The following is a 22,256-nucleotide window of genomic DNA, read 5'->3' as shown; positions in this document are numbered from 1 at the left end:
ACCTATTGCCCCTAACACAACAGGAGCTCAGTCAGGCATCTCAGCATTTCATAATACCAGTTCTTCAAGCAATCATTCTCCACTTATTTCTTTCCAATATGAATTTTAGGCACTCGTCTTGATGACTGTTATTCCAAAAGTAAATACAAACTTTTAAATGAACATATTGTAAATTGAATTAAATTCCAGATTATCACGCAAATAATTTTATTCATTTTGATCAAAGGCATCTGCTGTGGGAAAAAAAAAAAATCTTAGCAAACACAATAAATCATTTTTACATGAGAACACTAATATAAATAATTTATTTGTCCACAGCTACACGACTTCTAGACATACAAGCGCTCCCTGTTAGAACTAAGCCCATGGATTTACTTGGTTGTGTGCATTTTGTCACGAATGAAAAGCTTTGTTACACATTTGGTTTGCCTTTGGATTTTAAAGCCAGAGGATCAAATAATGAGATCTCGGTCTCCGAGGTCTTCTCTCCAGAAGAGCCTGGCGTTCGCACCAGCTCCCCACTAGAGGGAGATCACGGAGTCCCACAGCCCGAACCAAAATCCTGATGTTAAGAGGGAAATGTGAAAGAGAAGTTGGTTGTGGTGACTGCAGTGGGGATGGCAGTGTCCTCAGAGCTACGAGGATTCTCTTGGCTGGACATGTCAAAGCCAGCTTGTCCCTTGGTGGCTGGAACTACAGCACTGAGGACAATCCCCAGGAGTCCAGGGACCATGGCTTTGCCTGTGTCAACAGACAGCTCTTGGCTGAAGCTGCTCTGGCATTCAGCATGTTACATTCCCTTGGAGGTGAAACCTAATCTGACATCTGTCTGCGTTCTGACAACAGCACATTTTCTCTAAACAGATCTGAAAGGAAAATGCTGAACCCCAGAAAGAGGAAAATGAACAAGTACTTCAAATTGCTCAAGCAATGACCCCAGTTTATCCAGAAAGAGATTGTCCTGTCTTAAGCAGCAGATTCATCAGGGCACAGATTTCCCTATGATAAGGCTGCATTACCTAGAAAAGTGACACCAAAACCTCTGTGTAATGCTATAAAATGTTAAGAGCTCTAGAATTAGTCTGTGCAGCAGTACATATATGTGTAAAAGTAATGTTGAAACCCACAGACTAGGTTCAGGTTTAGTAATCAACATCACTAAAGGAACTGAAAAATAGGCAATCAGCACTTTCTGGTCTAAAGGTCTCTGTAACTTTGAGAGTCTGCTCAAGGACATTTAAATTCCACAGCAGGGTCCTTGGAACAAGATCCATCGTTTTGTACTGGGTTGCTAACACCCAAAGTAGAATGAACTTCTGATACGTATTTAAAATGCTGGTGTTAAAGATGGCCATAATTACAGTGGATTAGTGATATATTTTTCACACAGCAGGTTGCAAACTTGCTGTCATAAACACTAAAGAAAACAGGTAGAGAGCACTCCTAGCCCCATGACAGTAGATGGCTGGGGAGTACAACAAAAAGTGGTTGGGCTCATGTCTTCTTTCTACATAGCACCCCTGATTGGTACTGCTAACAACAGCACACTGGATGCACTGCAGTGTATTTGTTACGTTCCCATGTCCTGACTCAAGGTAATATCCACAATTAGCTCTTCACAGAAAATGTTCTATCATTAGTGATTTACAAACTGAAATTAGAAAGGCAACCTAATGGAAAATAATCATTAATACCATGATATTTCCAAACAGCAGGCCAACATATCATTTAACTCTATAAGACCATGCATGCACACTCAAATAATTAAACGCATTTGGTTATGCACTTAAATAAACGGAAGTAAAATTATTTCTTCTATAAAGCAAAAAAAAATGTAGCTCAAAGCAGGGCTGGGTAAGTACATGGAAAAGTCATTCAGAAAGTGGTGCAAGGAAGTAGTGTTTGTAGTAAAGTGTGGGGGTTTTTTAAATCATGTTTTGTCCTGCTTTTTTTGTTGCTCTCTGGAGCTGCTCTGACTTTTCTGTGTTCTTTTTTATTTGTAATGTAACATCAGATACAAACATCAGAGAACAATTTTCAAAAAAAGATGGCAACAAGTCTACAAACATTACAAAATCTGAACTCTTGAGAGTACAGACCACAAAAAACATGGCCTAGAACTCTTGTTAATATTTATGGGAATCAGATGTGCACAGAGGAAAGACCACAGTGCTTTCACAAATCTTGAAACTGTCACTATGATATAATGCCCATGGATATGAACAACATCATATCCATGCCTCTGTATCTCACAACTAGGAATAATCACAGAGGCTAATAATGTTCTGTATTTTAGTAACCTTTTTACATTTATTTGAGACAGCTGTTTGAAAAATGCTCACTCACAAGGAGTGCCAGCCTCTGATATGAACATAACCATGTGGAGCTTTCTAAACAATCAGTTACAGTGCATTGGCAGCTTCCCATTGTGTGGTTCTCATTCAGAGTACAAAGCAGTCACACACGTCAGTGTCGCAGGAAAGTCTCTGCTCACCTTGTCAGGTAATGTTTTGATACTTGGCAGTTATGATGGCTCTATGCAGCCAAAACGAGTCAGCTGTGCTGTTACTGATTATGGGGGACTGGCTTGACATGCCAGACAGTATATTATTACAAGATAATCAGCTATCAGAAAATCCTTAGCACTCAAAAAATCCACTTTTTTCTTGAAAAAACCATAATTTTGGGCCTTTTAACATTACAGCTGTAAATCAAAGAATTGTAGTAGCAGCTTCTTTAAAATCAGATAAACTGAAAACTCATGAAGCCAAATAATAATAAAGTGCTGATAAAGTTGATTTGCTCTGAAGTGAACAGCTGGAGAGACTCTCCTACACAGTGAAGATTAAGAAATCATTCCAGGTAGCAGAGGAAACCCCCTGGAAAGATTATTCTGTATGGAACAAATTCTGAGAAACTTCTCAATTTTCATCCAGACCCCACTCAACCAAAAGGATACTGAACCCAATCCTTATTTAGGAAAAGTTGACAGACATTAGCAGGGGGCCTGTCTCAAAACAAGACTCTCTAAACTGAGTAAGGACCTGAGATTCTGGCTTTAAAATCAATAAACTTTTGTCAAATTAAAACCCTACCACTGAAATCCCTTCTTTTCTTTACCACAGAAATACCTTCTATGTCAATATGAAAAGGCTTGATGGTAGATTTTTACACAAAACTGGAGTCCTGGGATGACAGATTCTGGCAGGAATCAGAGTCAATGTATATGACCTATCACATTCATCAGTTCTGGAAACCAGTGTCTCAATAAAAAACACAGTTACAAAAATGTACATTTTTCTCCTGTCTGGGGCACTGACTGCTCTGTGGAATTCTGCAGGGTCTAAAGCTCACTGAGAGCAAAAATGATCTTTAAAGCTCTGTTGATGACCTTACTTCATTCCCAGCTCACAGATATAATATATAATGACAGGACAATTTATGTTGGAAGTCACCTCTGAAGTTCAACTCTTTCACAGCAGCACCAACTTCAAAGTTAGCTACTAATTCAAAGTCAGATCAGGTTTTTCAGGTCCTCGTCCAACTAAGTTTTCCGTATCTCCAACGACAGAAGTCTCAAAACCTCTCTAGATAACCCGTTCTGTGCTTGACCTCCCCATAATTTATTTCTCCTTCTACCTAATCAGAATGTCTCCTGTTGCAGCCTGTGTCCCTTGCCTCTTGTTCTTTTGCACTCCTGAAGGTTCTCTGTGTACAGCCATGAATTTCCTGCGACCACTAAATCAGCATCTCGTGATTGACTCCTGAATGACTCCTTTCTCAAACCTCCTCAGTCATCCACTTGTTTGAATGACCATGTTTCACCTAAGCTTACTTTCAACTAAGCTTGCCCAACCCTTAAAATGTCAGGAAAGTTGCTAGTAGCTCTGTCCGTTACTGTGACCTACTGGTATGCATGTGTCACCCAAGTGTCAGACCGAAAACAACACAGGCTAATTCCTTACAGGAAAATACATCCTGGAATAAATCACAGCTCATCATCTGTGATGAGGTATCTGATTAATGCTACAGGAGAAGAAGAACTCTGCACCAGCATTTCTGCATTCTTGTATGATCCTAATGTTGCAAATTTGCTATGAACCTGCACAGTCTGGAAAAAAAGCAGCTCATATGTTATAACTCCTTTCTTTATGAATACTTACTGGTAAATGACTGAAATTCTAATTTGCTGCTCAATGTGCTGAGTTTCCACTGGATATGTCAGGCAGTTTGGAATAGAGCACCAGGCTCATGCTCCATAGGAGTCAAAAGGAAATGTGCCAACAGCAAAAATCCTCCTGACACCCCTGGCACCAGCACCAGGCTCTACAGGGGCCTGATGAAACTATTGGCAGCTCAGGCAGAAAGAGGAACAAGAAATACCTGCCCAGCCTAGGTGTAGGTCCTACCTCAACTTAATTGGCAACCATAACCCATATTGCAAGAGTTTGTGATGTGGGGGATTATTCTGTTTAACAGGGTCCTGTTTGTGCTCTGTGCACAGTAGAAGACCATAATTTTTAAATAATTCTTCTTTAGATGGATTGGAACATCTGACTGGGACACAATCATCAGTGGGCCTGCTTGAAACTGTGCAGCTGGCACAATCAACCATTGCATTTTTTCCACTCTCTACACTCTTGATTGAGAAGCTAATTATTACAAAAGCTTCTTTCTTCAGTGCATGCTGCATCATGTGTAAATTAATCTTCTAGTAACCTTTGTTCCTTTCTCAGAACTAGGATATACAGCAATTCCTTGCTAGCTGTGCAACCAGCTGTTACAAGCTCCAGGAAAGTCCGCTTAGTCTAATAATATTACAGGATAGAAGGCACCTCTCAACAAATCTCTCAAGAATGAGAGATTTGTCATTGCTCTCATCTCTTCCCAACTCTTCTTGTAATGCATACAGGCTATACATCAAAATACTAATACAGGAATACCGTATCATGATGTCTTAATCAGAGGGGCACCTAAAACATGTCAGTCTGGAAAATTTGGGCAGACTGGGTTTTGTGATATTTCTGTCTCTGCTGAGAAAGAGTGTAGCTGAAACATTCTTTTGATTCCTTAAACAGGGTCTCAGGGATATGTCTATATCTCTAAGGTAAATTAAAGCAGCTTTAGAATTCCTCTGCTAAAGATTGTAGAGATATCAAAGGTTGTCCTGGACTCACCCAAGTTTGCAAAGGATCAGTACATTCCAGTTTCATCCACAACATGCCATAAAAGTGGAGTAGGGATTAGTAAAAATGGCAAACTCAGCTACCTAACTACGGCCAGCAGGAAGGCTTTTTTCTGGATTGAGAGGGATGAAATGAAGCTCAGGATTTTAGCTAGTAATAGTGGAAGGCAACACAGTCTACTTGTACAATAATTATGTGTAATTTCAACAGCACAAATATTGCGTAAACAACATCTCAGGAGGACAAAATGTGGAAAAATTGTGTCTTGCTATTTTACATGTGCACAAGAATTTATGAGTTGATACTTGACTTGGCACTGAATTGTTTCAGGAAGCAATTGACTAAGCTGTTGGCAGTGACCATAACATATAGTAATTAAGTTCCAAATCCTCACAAGGGGACCAAACCAAGGATATGACCAGGGCATATGGCTTTCAGAAAAGTGATTAAAAAACCAGAAAGTTAGTTATTAACAGCCTGAAGGAGAGGTTTAAGAAAATAAAGTTAATGGAATTGATGGACTGTTTGAAAATATCTTAGGAGAAGCAGGAGTACATGTAGATACTTCATGCCACAAAACAAAGAAAAAAATACCCATAAAGTCTTCATGGTTAAACATTATAGTATGGTCAACGTAAACCTGCTTCCTTTGAAAATGCAAATAGAAGCAAATTACTAAATCATGAACTCTGGGCAAAATGAAGAGCATGAGAATGTCGTTAGGTTATAAAATTAGTGCACTTGGTTTATTCTTCCATATTTGAATTTTTCTAGGCTTCTATAGTGGATAGGTGCCAAAATGCCACTAAATTTCAGTATAATTTAAATGCTCTTTAAAATTCCATACATAAATCATTGTAATGAAAAAATTACATAAAGGGAACTCCTTGCTTATCTTTGAAAGCAGCACTAAGTTCACCACTAAGAGACATAACTGCAAGCAGTTCCAATGAACAGAGATGACAACACTGTTAGCATTAAAAACCTCCTGATTAATGTAATGTAGGAGAAGAGAAAGCACAGTTTCTGCTCAACTTCTGCTTATGATTTACTGAAAGTGTTAAAGATCGAGCAGATCTAGTCTGCACATTAAGCGTCAGGCTCCAAGTATGTTCAGAACAAGATGACATTCCCTGAACAAAGAAGTCTGTAATCTAAGATCAGAGAAATTAGGTGCACATAAATCAAGATGGAGCAGAGCTCAAGGTATCCTGGAGATACTGTTCCAACAACTTCACAATCACAGAGTGAGATAGTACATGTTTCAGGTCAAAAGCTAAATTCACAGCTAAAACATGCTGAACATATGCTTGACTAGGACACCACGGTAGTCCAGAACCTTTGCTGACTGGTGCTCTCCTCTCCATGAACATCTTTGAAAGAAGAACAGCTGTAAAAAAAGTTATTTTTGTTGAATCATAAAAGCAAGGACTGCAAAGACACTTTCAAAACCTATTCTCTTTCCAAACAAGTCAGTCTAGTGAAAGCAGAAGTAGTCTAAGCAATTGTGTGGCATACCTTCAGATGTGCCACAAACAAGGTAACGAATGGTGGGACAATTGAATTATTTGCAGCATCTCAGGAAACACTATTGTAGCTTCTTTTGGCAAACTCACTAAAGAAGTATCTACATAACAGAATAATAAAAACATTGTAACATCTAATATTAAACAGGAATCTCTGTTCCCTTTGAAAAGTCTAATCACCTGCAGCATCCTCATTTCATTTTACACAAAGAACTATTGGTTCATTTAAAAAATGAAATTAACAGCAGGAAGTACTGATGTACATGGAAAAACTCAAAACACGACAGCTACAAAGAGTAAGCTAAAAAAAAAAGCAATGGGAACCATAAAATCCAATCAGCACTCTTCTTTCTGTTCTGGGAAAACAAGCCAGAAGGTCTAAAAAAGTAGGGGGGAAAAAAAAAAAAGGAATCTTCATGGTTAATGCAACTGCAACTTACATGTTTTTACCTATGTCTTTGTTTACCCACAGAAGCTGCTGACACATAACATTAGCTTGCCTGTTTCTTAGGAAAATCACTGGCAAAAACATCATAGGGCGTAGGGGAAACTGAGGATACAAAATTTGTCATCTGTATGTATTTTTTTTCTCTTCACATTTGAAATCACAAGCACAGATTATGTGTACTGGCACTCACAAGAGATTAAAAGAAAACAGGAATTAATCAAAATTAACATTTTTTTAACTGTAATGTAAGTATGCAGGCTAAGAAGAGGACTAAAAAATGCATGAATGGACTGAAAATATCCCTGTCTCTATGCTGCCAACTTTCAATATCGACCTAATGGTAAGAAACTAAACAGCCACACAGTTATTAGCGTCAGATTCATAGGTCAGACTCTTCTTTGTGCCAAGTTTCTGCTCAGTGTGCAAAGCAAGGAGCACCATAGAGCAGCTTATTGTTCCCTACCATGTTTGGCTCCAGCAAATATGCAGGCTGAAGTGCCCTGGGTCTGCCTTTACTTATGCTAACAGAAACAAATATACTCTCAAGTCTTTCTTTTTCTTTCCTTTGAAATATGAAAGCCAGGAAGGAAAAAGCAAAGGTTTTACTGCAAGATTCTCCAGCCTACCTTCAGTCTGAGTTCTTACCAGTCTGAGAGGGTGCATGTGCATGTCTGCATGTGCTTTCATAGGTCCACAGTTAGATATGGTGAAGCCTGGAAAAAAGACTGGACCTTGATGGATAGTTGATAATATTACAGACTAGCAATATCATCAAGAAGACAGAAAACACAAAGAGCTATAGGTTAAGTATTTAATTCTGGAAGTGTTATTTATATGACATTTAATAAAAGCATGTTCAGTTCCAAAGTGTTGCCTGCAATCTATTGTCTTGGATTTAAAACCAGACTGTTTGTGTGTAGGAGGATTTTAATCACCAATTTAATTCTCTCATGAAGGGAGAATAGAAAGCACTCCTTCCCTGTCACTTTGCCATGTTTTGTTAATAACTGATTTGTATCCCACATTTCTCTGTGTTTCAAAGGTAATGGTCTGTCTTAAGATATGAGAATCTGCAGCTGCATATTATCTTCTTAAGTCATAATTTTGACTGTTATCCAGGGAGCAGTTGTTCTTCCATAATACTCTCCTCTAGGAAACTCAGGCAGGTTTTTGTTTTCCTGTAATGTTGGCTAAGCTTCCTTTGAAATAATAAACTCTGTTATGCTTCTCCAACAGTTTTCTCTTGAATTTCAAGTTTTCAGATTGTGTAATAGCATGCTATACTTTTCTCTTCCACAGCTCCATGAACTCCACAAATTTTGCTAAACTTTTGCTATTTCCCAGTTCAGTTCATTATGAGGCTTAATGCCGGAACAGCAAAATGTCAGGAATGACCAGTACCTCATTGAAAACAGTGTGGCCTGTGGACTAGGGCATCAAGTAGCCCTGTAGTTAAATTACCGAAACAGGATTTACAACCTAAGTTAGGTACTCCAACACTACATTGTCTGAAACCCTCACTAGAATTCAAGCATCTAGGAATCATGAGTCAGTTCTCCCCCACTTCTACAAATGGCATCATGTGCGATCATGGCTAAACAATTTAATCCCTTTGAACTTGTTTCCTACCAGTTCCTTGACAATAGCAATAGAGAACTCATCTCCCTTGCACTGATGTTTTAAGGATTATATTATTTGTGCTCGCTATGCACTCAGGCACAACAGCAAATACTTCTGGAAGCCTCTTAAGGTTTTCAGATCTTAGGTGATCTACACGTTTCAGCCCTCTTGAGGGCCATGAGTGCACGATTAGCACAAATAACATGAAATTTTGGGCTAGCATCAAAAAGCTATTATTTCTGGTTTTTAGAGTATTTAACTATGCATTGGGACCAGTGTTGGAACTGGTCCTGACTCAAGCATGCAGCATGGAAAACAGCAAACTAAGGAATCTCCTTTCCACTTCTTTAACAAGTGATAAGTTTTAGATAGCAAAACAGTTAGGCCTAGTGGTTAGGGCAAAGTGCCAAGGAAAACCAAATAGGAAAACCAAGGCAGCAGGAAACTGAAGCAAAATACATGCAGAGTGCCAGCAAGGCTCATGGCAGAAATTAGAAAATTATGTACAACTGAAGCAAATCACAGCAAGGGCACACAGCCAAAAAAAATGGCAAAGACCTGAGAAGAAATTTTGTTGAGCTCCAAACTAAGTTTAAATCCTCTTCAGAAATCCCATCTGCTCAGAGACTACACAATGTCTTCTCCCACAGCAGATATATAAGTAGCCATTCTGTTAGAGCTGGGGAACAGAGTTTTCTGTAAGGGTTGTCTGATAGCAACCTCTATATCCATGAATCCAAGCACTCTTAGCAAGACAGCTGTGTAAGAAAGTTGCGTTAAGAAGGCAAAGCTGTAAATCTGCTCAAGGAATGGAAAAGAATTCCATATTTTTAAAACGTGTCAGAGGCTGTACTGTTGCTACCACAGATGGTATGCTAAGAGCTCTTCTGTCCAAGGTTACACGCCTGCCTCCACAGGGACACAGTGCCACCAAACAGGCTGCAACTGAGCAGCTTACCTTAGCCCAGCAGGGCTGCAAGAAAATATGATGGGGGCAAAACACAAAGACTGCCTGTGGCTTCTGGTAGAACTAAACTGAGACTAATAGACTAACAGACTGAGATTAGGTGGAACGGGGAGCCCAGAGAAGGGCTCCTCCCTTCAGTTGCTCCTCATTTTCTTCTCATTCTCATTCATTTTCCTTCACCCAGCTTTTCTCCTCTTGCATATTTTTTCCTGTTAGTTTGTCCTGTTCTGCTCAGACATTTTTAGTTTGAGCTATTAATTTCTTCAATGAATACTGAAATTCTCCATCCTTGTAGAAGTTACTAATCATAGATGATTGCAACCACCACCTCGAAAGAGGTTTAGGTCATATGGGCCACAGAGCTTCTCCACACAAAACTCAAATGATTCTTAAAAAACAGACAAAAAGATAAAGAGGCTTCAGTAAACACTAGTCTTCTTTGACCTGCTGTCTGGCAGCTCATATATCTTCCACAATTCAATAAATATACTGTAGATTTTGCACAGAAGGGTAGCATATTTGCTACCGCTAAAGGTGTGTACCTTTTTCCACAGGGCTTAACTTAATTTTTTTTAGGTGTTAGACAAGATAAAAGCACATTTGAGTAAGTACATCAGCCCATTTTTGCACCTGCTTTCAGGAATTCACACATTAGAAAGCACACAGGTGCATTCCTGAAAAATTAAAACTATATGTGAGTGAGCAAAGCAAGGGCCAATGAAGCCCATATTGGCAAATTACCCAAAACCAAAGTGTACTCCAGAGACTGCATGTGCTACTTAGGTCAAATTAACCCTCAACAACAATAAAACCATAACACTGAAAGAACTTAAAGCACTAGCAATCTCAGGAGTTATAAGCTGATCATGTGTGCTTTTACAATGATGATAATTTATTTTTTTATCTTGTTGCTGGTTTCATGTTTCCCTGTACATTGGGAGGAGACAAAGACCTCACAGCTTTGTCCCACCACAAAAACTCAAAAGAGAAGTCGCCTCAATTAGGGGATTGCAGAATGTATGATACATAGAAAAATGCAGAAAAACACTTAAAACATCTGCACATTTGGGATTAGGATCCCACATAACACAATTCACTGACAGTCCTGGAATTGGTGCTAAGACCAATTTTGCCCATAGAGTGCTGTGTAAATCTAAGTATTACTGTTACTTTCTTAAATGGTGTCTACACAACATGTAAAAATTGCTTTTGTAGAAATCACTGGGATTTAGAAAACAAAACTGAAAACATCTGTTTAAATATTGGCATGATTTTCCTGTATTTTTCCACAAGTCTGTCCTCAAAAATTAGATGTTGTCCAATGAAAATATCTACTTTAAACAATTACTAGTCTTATTCATAACCTGAAAAGGATATTAGCTATTACATTAATGTCATCATTTCCTTATAAGGCACGCTGTGTTTAATCACAGCTAAGAGTGTTCACCTGCAATGATTCCAAAATTTAGAAGATTGTCCAAGACTATTAGTAACAAGTTAATATTCCACCAGAAAACTTGGACAGTGTCTGAGCAGAGTTCCAGACCTCAGCATGATGCTACATAAACTCTTCTGGAATCTGTTCTTTTTGCCTCCTGCTAAATTCATAGATCTCCTTCGTTCAAAGATCTTATGCTGCCAATATGAGTGGAATTATTTTTTTTTTCACAATCAGGCAAGCAATGCAAGCAACTAAGGCAACGGGATTTACTCCTTGGTTTATCCTTTAGAGTTTATTACTGGGTCATAGTCCTAATAAAGAAACTACTGTCATCATGGTTTGAATTCTGCTTGCCATTCACACCTACCCAGTCCTTCTGCAGCTTGTCAGTCTCTGAATAAAAAGGGAGAGACGCGCTGGCAAGCACAGTGTTTCCCAGGCCTTCTATTACAATTAAAAATACTCTGGTTTATTTTTTAGTCCAGATAAGGTAATAGGAAAATTATTAAAAGGGATAGCAAGGTCAAATAGCCTTGGCAAAGAATATTACAAGTTGGCAAAAAATAAATTTCTGTGTTGAAAGCATAATACTTTCTCTCCAGAAATGCCAGAAAGGGGACGCACTGTGTGCAGATATGTGATTTCAGAGCCAGGCACAGAGAAAACCCCAAGCTGAAGACTGTAAACGCTTTAGTAGGGAAAGCGTAATGTTAACAGCCTCACCTGAAGCCCTAAAGTTTTAACTGTGTTAGATGAGTACTTCAGGCACCATTTCTTGTTAACAAAGGAAAACGTCATGGTTTAAATCAAATCCAGGGTAGGATATGTGTTTTGCACTGTCACCTTCATTACAGCAGGTATTTCAGTTACTCTGAAAGAGTCTACAGAATTATTTAGTTTGCATTTTGTTATCCAACAGAAAGGAATAGTTTTTATTCCTGTGCAGAACTGATTTTGGTCCTTGCAGCAACTGTATTTTCTTCTGTTCTACTCAAAAAATGTAGGGCGGACAATAATAGTTTTTAATCTTCCTGCACATCTTGGAAACACTTTTTAAATTATTTTCTGCCAACCCACTTCTACTGAGAGCTTTCACATGGTTCACAGCTAATGCAATCCTACATTTTAAAGAGGATGGATTACAGAGAATTATCCTCCTAGTTATATCGCAAGTGGTGAAAGGAACCTTTTTATTTTCCCTGATACAGTTTTATTTCAGAGCAAGAGCTTGGAAACAACTGTGCCTTTATGGTCAGTTTGTGCCTTTGGTCACACCACCATTTGATTAACTAAGAGGAAGAGACAACCTTAAGGCCCCCTTATATTTTTCTGTTTCCCTTCTTTTCAGAAGTAGTGAAAACATTTTTTTTTTCCCCATAAACCTGCATTGATGTTATGTGATTTACTTTCTCCTGCTGGATTTCATTTCTTTTTTGACTGTAAGTTCATTCAGCCTGGCACTATAATATGCTATGTTTATACAGAGATCAGGTACGATGGGAACTCATTTTTAGCTGCTCCCATTTCACTTTATTAACAACAATAAATATCAGCAATTTGCAATTCCTATCCTCTTCTGTCTCCCTGTCGTATATCAGAAGTAAGGGAAAGTTAAATGAAGAAAGTTACTTCTTCATTTGCTTTTCCTCCTTCTCCAACCCATGCTCTTGGCATCAAGGAGAGGAATAAAGACACCAAATAGTTCCTCTCTTTCCTACACCTAAATCAGCTTCAGGTAAACCACATGTGTAAATGTGGATTTCACTACTTTCTGGAAATTTGTACTGTAAGGCACAGATATTTGGTACCCCGTTCCATTTGCTGGCATGAAACAGTCTCTCAATACTAAGACCATTACTAAATATTTAGCAAATGTCACGGCCAACACATCTTTGGCCAAAAAGCAAAGTAGCACTCTTTTACATGAAGTAGAAGTAGTTGGTGAGATGGATTTCTACAGAAAGTTGCACAAATGATTCCTTCCGATTCCTGCCTAAAGGGCAGCAGTGGTCTTCATGCTCTTTTTTTCCATGAAGAAAAGGGAGGAGTATTGGTATGTGCAGCCCCCTAGTTTTCCTTGGCTTAAGAGGTGTTACCGTTTTTACTTCTGACAAATATTTTTGCTTTGTCCTGCTTTCCTGACTTATTGCAAATACAGATTTTTCAGTGAAAATGCAAGCACTGGCATATCACTGTCTACATTCTGGTTTCTTCAGTCAAGGAAGGTGGAAAACACATCTTTGCTGAACCTCATGTAAGAATAAAAAAACCCCAAAGAACTCAGCCTCCAAGCCACAGGAACAACATTTTTGGACAATATGTATTAGCTCAAGAAGCTGTTCCAGAGGTTACACAAGCTTTGTAATCTACCCAACTTCACCATGAAACTATATATCCCAACCACACGCAAAGGCCCCGGCTGTGTGTAAGTAATGGATTTTTGCACTAAGAAACATGGGATATTACCCAACTAATACAGGATATTGCCTAACTTCTTTAATAGAAATTATGGTACCAAAGATGAAGAGACAAAGGAAGTAATTGAAGATTGGCCTTCCAAATTTTGAAAAATTACACTCTTTTCAAAATCTTTTACAAAGGTCATTACATGATAATCTGAAGCTGTTTCACAACTATTTTGTCAGTGTAATAAAATAAAGCTGTATAGTCTTCAGCCCTAAAAAAAAACAGACTGCTGCTCTAGTCAATAATTAGTCTCAGATAGTCACCTCAGATCTCATCAAACTAAAAGCTGATTTTTGTAGAACTGCTCAGTTCAGGTTTTAAAATAGAGTAGTAGAGTGTGTAATCTAGGCCGACCTGTTGTGTTGTTAATGTACCCACTTAAACCAAGCACATCCGTTTTCATATTACCGCTTATCTCCTTATTTTCCTCTTACAAAGAGAAGAGAATCCCTATCATTTGCCATGGAAATAATTTCTAGTTCCTTAGGAAGATGACCTACTAGATTTGTTACACTTGAAAAAGACCCAGACTTATGCACTTGGTGTGCAACGTATTCCTAGGCATGCACTGATGCACAAGCAGCTGCCAGCTTATTTTGTACAGCAGACTGCTTGGATGTAGCCAAAATAGGCATCAATTGCTGTTTGTGCTCAGTAAGCAACAAACTCAGTTCAGCTGATAAGAGCATGGGACTTGTAAAACCAAGATTGTAGGATCAATCCCCACATGGGCCATTTACTTAAGAGTTGGACTGGATGATCCATGTGGGCCCCTTCCAAGACCGGATATTCTATGAAACCCAGTAGAAATCAAGGTAAATACACATTCAGAATTTGATGATTTCCAAAAACTGTATAAGCCAATGCCAATGTCAAAAGCCAAGAAAACAAGATTTCCTGGTCCATTGATCAAAGCCATTGTTAAAAAAAAAAAAAAAAAAAAAAAAAGACAAGGCTATGCCTGGAATGCAAACAGCAAATCTTCCATTCTGGAGTCCCGGGTGTGCTACCTAAACACTATAGTGGCCACAAGCACCCATTTTATTATTTACTGCTCAAGTATAATATTTGACTTGGACAATTTGAGAGGGAATTAATATAACAGCTCTCTGTGCATGTAGCAGAAGGAAATGCAGTTCATCTGTCAAAAAAACTGCTCTGCGCTTTCTTGGAACTTGGGGCAGATGATGATGAACTGGCCATTTTCTGCCATAAGAATTTATCTGTTCACTAAATGAAACTTTCATACTGTACTTAAAGTATATTATGGATCAGGTTTTTTTCTGCTAGAGAATTTTTGCATCAGTAATTATTTCTTGGAAGTTAGAGTTTATTTGAAAGCTGCTTAGATGCAGGAAACAGAAAAACACTGGCTTGCTCACCTCCAGGTGACGTTCTTCAACTGTGCCAGAATTCTGTTTGTGCAGCTGCTGTATTGCTTTTAAAGTAGGTGAAGAATGAAATCCCTTCATGACTTATTAAGTTTGTTGTTTTGTATCTTTGGGTCAAGCATATTTTTCTCTGGACTGATCTGGAGTAGGTAATTCTACATTTTCTGCAGATTATCAACAGACTGTTCACACATACCACCAAGACTCTTTGCAATCGATCTTTGATAAACAAAGAGACAGGAAACCCTGATAGATTCCCAAGTACAGCTCTCAGCATAGTTCATATGCATATTTCTCAATCACCACACACTCGACCAGCCTTGGAGAAAAGCACTAAGCAGACCTATTTTATAATGAATTGGCTACTTCCTGCCTCAAGGGAACACTGCAATATCCTGAAGGTCTTACTGCCCATATAAATCATATTGTATATATTATGCCAGGTAATCAGGATGCAGAAGTCATTGCCTTGTTTTCCCTTTGGTTGATGAGTCTTACCCATTCAAGCAATTCTGTATTTCCAAGACCTGCCTGGAATCAACCTGCAGAGGGGATCTACACATAGATGTGGTACTTAGGGACATGGTTTAGGAGAGGATTTTGGCAGTATTAGGTTTATGATTGGACTTGTTGAACATAAAGGCCTTCTCCAACATAAATGATTCTATCATCTGGCTCAATTCAACCTGAAAACTCCAAATTATTAAGTTTATACATGGGAAGTTGTGATAGACCACAAAATAACAGTGCAAAATAACAAATAGCAGAGACCAAAATCTGACCCACAACTCTTAAAGAAAGTATTTGAACAACCCTAAGAACTAGATGGATGATATAAGTCCACAGGATTTTTACACTTATTTCTGCAGTAGTTGCTTTAATATGCTTTAATATTTTATATACTTTTCCAAAAGACAGTTCTGTTCCAATAGGCAGTCATGAACACAACAATAATAAATTTCCTAGCACTGAGCACAGTGAATAAAAGAAAGAGGTTCAGACTCATGAGGGATTATGATAGATAAATAGGGCAAAAATAAATTAAAGAACTCCAAAAAATCTTGAGTTTCTTTAAGACAAATAGTGCACAACAAATGAAATAAAAGATGCAAAGTTGAAGAAACCAAACATCAGAATTGGTATATTTTAAAAATAGTCTTGCAGCCCAGGTCCTGAGGAATACTCCAAGCCATTCCTTGACAGCTGTAACCAATGGGACAGTGGGAAGTGAAGACAAAATGCTGCTGGAGGGCAGGAGGAATAGGACCAAGCATTTTGTTGCCTATGACATGAACCCCATGAGGAGCTGAATTTTTTAAGACTGCATTATCACTTTGCTTTTATTTCAAAATCGTGTACTTCTTTCAGATCTTGGAGAACATACAGAAGACTATCACATAATCTTCAATTTTCAAGTATGTAAAGCTGTTTCATTAACAAATTGCTCTACACTTACTCCAAACTGACCTACATTGTTATTACTCACCATGGAAATATTTCCAGTGGCTAGTTCTCCCCATCTATAGCTATTAGTCAAGGTGACATAGGAAGTGTTGAAATGGCAGATCTTGTTAGAACACTAATAAGAAAGAAGTTAATAATTCTGCAAGTTAACTTTACGACCAATTAATCATACAGTGTGATGAGTGCTGGAGGCATTCTATTCCAGATGCATATCCTAATTTACCTGCAGTAAAGCACACCCCAGGAAGATAGCTTTGTGGTTGAAATATAAAGCATGCAGAGCTAAAAGGAAGTTGCTTTTGAACTACCAAGAATTCAGGCTATGAAATTAAATCTTTTCCATTTCACGGGTGTTATACAATGCAGAACACTCTTACCTCCATGGGAAAGGCCTTAAAATTAACTGTGTGTTCAGAACCACGCTGGTTTTCTCTCCCCCAGTGAAATCGAACATCATGTAGCTCAAACTCGTGTCCCCGAGGTAATGGCCCCCCTGTTAACACTGGGGAAGAAGATAAGCGGTAAAGAACTTGCCTTTCAAAGCAGACATGCCACTGAATACATGCTCCAAATACAACAAGGAGTCTGTGGCAATCTTCTATATTCTTAGTGGTACCAGAGAGGAGAAGAGTTAAGTTGACAGACTTGTCACCTTTACTTCTGAAGAACTTTGCAGGTACAGAACATGAATTGAGGCAGTTATGAAACACAGTAAAACTGCTGTCATATTGAACTCTTTGTTTTATGATGCAGAACACCAAATATAAGCATTGTACCTTTACCAGTCAGAAGTGGGAATGTTTATCTGTCTTAACAAGACATTAACTGTGTGCTCTAAACAGATGGCAGGGGTTCTGAACTGAACTGAACTGGGAAGTAACCTCCAAGTTGTCCAAATGTTTGATTTCCATCACCTATATTTACTGTGGGTCACAGAAATGGATAGAAAACTTTTGATAGCAAATATTTTGCTGGGTAAAGGTGTTCAGTCATATACCACCTGTCAGGCTTCTGAGATACTGAACACCTCCACACCGAAATATAATCAAACATACACACTGGAGCAAAACCAGCATACCTCATTTACTTAAAAACAGCTTCTAGGTAGCCATGGGTTTCCCTTACTTCAGTTTTTTAAACATCTGGAATTTCTTAAAAGCATCTGTCCACAATCCAACACGTGCACAAAAAAAATGTATATAGCTGCTCAGTACTTTTGCATTAATAGAGACTTCCACCAGAAGCAGTAAAAGCAAGCAATTGTGAGGCCAAATCTGCTATGGAATTAATCAATGGAAACATTTCACCCAGGGATTTCTGAATCTGCTTTAGATCAAATATTACACCACAAGCTGAAGGTAACTTCCCACTAAAATCATTGAATATTGGCTTCTAGGCAGGGCCAAGTTTTATTTAAGGGCATTCACAGTCTACCCAGAACCCATTAAATTCTAGCTTACATTTCACAGAGTTGGAATTAATCTTTTACAATCTCTGATAATTGATAAGTATTATTTAACTGCATGACATATAGCCTTAGGGAATTAGTTCCATAATATATAGCTATTTTGACACACAAACTATACCACCTGAACTTGGAGCACAAGAGGTTGTGTAATACTAAAACATAAGTTAGCAATTTAATCATATTACAATTGCACAAACACGAAAGCAAAGGTATTAAACTGTAAAAAAAAAAAAAAAAAAAAAAAAGAAAGAAAACAGATCAATTATGGTTTTCATAAGTAATTACACTGGAGGAAAAAAAGTCAAATATTCCAGTTAATCCTCCTTTAATAATTCTTCACAACTTATCTAACAGCCATTAGAATTTCTAAAATGAAATGTCCTAAATATAGTTATAGATTCAGATTTGCTCCTTAACTTTATCTATATTCTGTCTATACCTTTATCCCCTAGAGGGAAAATGTACAAATCCAGTGAACACTCGAGGAAACAACCAATTGAAATATTTATGAAATTTGTACAAAAAAAAAAGAATAATGATACTCAAGTAGTGCTCAATTAGGACAACAACAACAACAATAATAATAATCTCAATTAGGAAAATTGAGCATTTTCTCTGTTTTGAAACATTGTTCTGAGAAAAACTGTAACTAGACCAAATGTTCTTATATGATGTAGTCCTGGATCTCCAGGAGGTTCAAAGAGTTTATTTCCAGGGCTTCAATCAGGAGACTGATCCCATGATAAAACTATTTCATAGTTGGTCATGGTTCTTCCACCTAATGCACCACATGTATTCCACTATCAAAATGAAAGCAGTTGTGAAAATGTTTGCAATTAAATAATGAGAAGGATTTGGGAATTTCATATGGACTGCGTGTCTTGAATTAAAGGATAAGCGCATTCACCAGTAATGACAAATTCATTTTTAATATGTATCTTACTTTTTTCCGTAAAGAACTTTTTCTTTGACTGCTAACATTACAGTAGATGAGGATCTCTTGCACATTAATTGGACAGAGTTTCAAAAGCATCCAGTGCTCAACAGTTCCCAACAAAATAATCCAGCTAAATGGATTTGTCATCAGAGATCTCCTGTGAGGAAAAGAAACTGCAGGAGTTTCTGCAATCCCTGAAAAATGGCCAGAATACTAGGCCAGGTTCAATCACAACTTATTAACTCTTTTCTCCTCTTATTAGGTTTAATAAATGTTGTCCTCTCCCTCCCAAATTATTCCCAGTTTACAAAGGGAAAATGGCAAATTACGTAACAATAAATTTAAGAAAAAGCTGAAACTAAACTAAGAGTTCCTAAATCATAATTCCATACTCCAGTCATAAACTTTTTTTCCATTTTACATTTTCTTATAATTCAAGACTCATCTGTCCAGCATCACATTGCATTCAAGTATAAAAGAAGTCTTTCCTTTTTTCTAATTCTCTTAATGGTTTTGCAAAGGCATTTAGGTGTGTTGGTCCCATCTTATTAATCACTACTAAGTTAGAAACTGCACTTGGGAAAGGTAGCATGGAAGGAGTTCCATTTTGTTATATGAACAATGAGGTCACTTGTGGTCACTCTCACTTCCTCCACAGGAGAATTCAAGTATTCCTGATCCTGCAGGGAGAACCCTATCCCTTGGGAAAAGAGCTCTGCTTCTGATGAAGGCAGTAAAACTGACTGGAAGTACAATATTTTTATTGCAAATCTGCAAAATTCCGTGGAAAAAAACATTCTGTGTTGCAAAAATACATGGAAATTATCATAGAAAGAAAATTATAAAGGAAAGCATCATTATTAAGATAAAAAACCCTTCCTTTTTAAAAAACTGTGTAAAACTGAACTGACTCCCTCACTTAGCACAGCTGTAGTTCCCAGTACTACTGAGTTCTCAGAAGGAAACAGAAGTTGGAATGTCTCATGGTTTGACAATGTCCAGCTGTTTAAATGCCCCCAAAGGGCTGTTACTAGCTAAGACTGGTTGGAATAACGTGGAGGCTCTTCCAAACACACGGTAAGAACTAAGTGCTGGAAAGCAAAACAGAGGTTTTTCCTTCCTACTTTCTTGCCTCCCTCATACAGAAGAGTTTACCCAGATGAAGGGTCTGGATTAGATATTGCAACTTCACTTATGTTGGAATTGTTTCCTTTATTACTTTCTTCTAAATCAAATTTGATGAGTGACACCAAAAATGTCATCCTTTAAGAAAGGAGGACTGCCTTCTACTTGGTCCTCATCAATATTGTGAGCATGTATATAACTGGTGTATCTATCTTAAGCTGTCCAATTCTGAAGATAGTATTCAGAACCCACTCAAGTTAATGGGAAAAAGTACTTTTAACTCACGTGGTCTTTGAACCACGAACAAATCTTGCCAGCTGTACAGAACAGTTTGGCACTACACTTAGCAATAGTCTGTACTGCTTCTGAGTGCAGACAGCTGTTAATGCCAGTGAATTGGATACCACCACCACAAGAAGAAATTCTGGATATGTTTTGAAGCAATCTCACTGACCATCCAGTCTGGCATTGAAATCTGCAACTCCCATTGCAACACTTGCTCCTCTTCCTACCAAAGTCAACAGCAACACTCTCACCGGGCATAGTCCATGCAGAATGGGCACAACTGCTCTCAGCTGGGAAAGGCTGCTTTTGCTACACTCCGGGACATGAGTACAGTGAGTCTTCAGACAACACAAGCTTTAGCCGGGAAAATCAAGGCCATGTTTCAGCATACCTGATTTTGACTTCAGGGCAATCTGAATCGAATGCCCGTCGTTGATCACTTCGCAGTCACGACACACCACGTAGTTCGGTGACAAACGCACTTCCAGGAGCGAGGGGTCATATTTAGCTTCTCTCGAGTTCAAGTTAATGGGCGACTGGTACTCCCCGTTAGCATCGGGGAAAATCAGCCCCCACTCCACTCCTGAGGCACAAGGGAAAAGCGGTGAGGGGGGACCCGGCACCCCGCGCTGCGGGTCAGACAGACCCTGCCCGGGGAAAGGGGCTGCTCGGCCGGACCCCGCGGCTCCGCGGCCGCCGCCCCGCGCTGCCCTCCCGCCGGCGGGGATGGAGCTGCTGCGGGACGGCGCTTCCCCGCTCCCGGCGGCTCGGGACGGCCGGGGAGCGAACCCCGCCGCGCTCCACCACTGAAATTCCCACACTGCCTCCTCCTCCCCCGGCAGCGGACAAAGTTTCTCCCCGGCGGAGCCGCCCGCTCCTCACCTTCCTCGTAGCCCCACTCCGGAGCCTCCTCCCGGCGCGGCAGGGGCTCGGCGCCCTCGATCAGGCTCCTGTCAGCCATGGGCGGGCGCCCCGCGAGCCGGGCGGGCTGTGCGGAGCGGAGCGGAGCGTGTGCGGGGCGCGCCGGGCTGGCGGCGCTCGGCTCCGCGCCCGGACCTCCCCCCGCCCTCCGCCCCCGCCCGCGGGTGGCGGCGAGCGCCGGGGCCGGGGCAGGGCCGGGGGCGGCCGCCGGGAGCCGGTCGCTGTCCCAGCGGCGCGACGCGGCACGGCGAGCGAGAGGTGAGGCTGCAGCGGGCGTTCCCGGCGGGACGCCGCTCCTGAGCCTCCCTGAGTCTTCCTCGCCGTCCTCGGCAGGCTGCTTCCCTAGCCCGGGTGGGTGCGTGTCTCCACAGCTCCCGCTGACCTCCAGCTGGGCACAGGCTCTCTGTGCACCAGGGGACACCCAGGGAGAGCGACTTTAACAAGGCGAAGGGCAAAGCCCGGCCACTGGGGAGGAACAATCCAGGTGTCCAGGCCGGGACAGGTGGGGGACTACCTGACTGGAATGCAGTTTGGCAGTGGGTGGATGGGTCCCACCCACTGTGGATCCTAGCGGGCATCAGGTCAAACATGAGCCAGCAGTGTGCCCCTGCCGCAAAAAAAAGGTGAACGATACCTTGGGCTGCATTAGGCAAAGCAATTCTGACAAGTTGAGGAAGGTGATCCTGCCCCTCTGCTCAGCACAGCTGAGGACACACCTGGGTGGGGTGCTGGGCTCAGATCTGAGCTGCTCCAGTACAGAGAGACATGAACATACTGGAGAGAGTCCAACAAATGGTCATGACCATGGTTAAGGTGCTGGACCATATTTCCTATGGGGAAAGGCTGAGAGAGCTGGGACTGTTCAGGTTAGAGAAGGGCAGGCTCAATGGGATCTCAGGGTTGTGTACAAATACCCGAAGGGAAAATACAAAGAGGGTGGAGCAGGCTCTTTTCAGTGGGGCCCAGTATAGACCAGTGGTGATGGGCACAAAATGAAACATGGGAGGCTTT

General features: G+C 40.1%; 1 protein-coding gene across 2 annotated transcripts in view; it reads right to left on the bottom strand.

Annotated features, from left to right (window-relative positions):
• Positions 1-21,379, bottom strand: part of CA8 (carbonic anhydrase 8) — a 47,891-nt gene extending 26,512 nt beyond the window's left edge. For both annotated transcript variants that reach the window (XM_041473784.1, XM_041473785.1), the window contains exons 1-3: positions 21,207-21,379; positions 20,716-20,907; positions 16,887-17,011 (exon numbers count right to left, since the gene is read on the bottom strand). In XM_041473784.1, the coding sequence (XP_041329718.1) occupies positions 16,887-17,011; positions 20,716-20,907; positions 21,207-21,285 (396 nt within the window). In that variant the 5' untranslated portion in view covers positions 21,286-21,379. The remainder of the gene's footprint in view (positions 1-16,886; positions 17,012-20,715; positions 20,908-21,206) is intronic.
• Positions 21,380-22,256: the final 877 nt, after the last annotated feature.

This window comes from Pyrgilauda ruficollis, unplaced genomic scaffold (assembly GCF_017590135.1).
Source record: "Pyrgilauda ruficollis isolate IOZ18807 unplaced genomic scaffold, ASM1759013v1 scaffold30, whole genome shotgun sequence".
Classification (NCBI taxonomy): Eukaryota; Metazoa; Chordata; class Aves; order Passeriformes; family Passeridae; genus Pyrgilauda; species Pyrgilauda ruficollis.
This window is presented reverse-complemented; position numbering and strand designations above follow the sequence as displayed.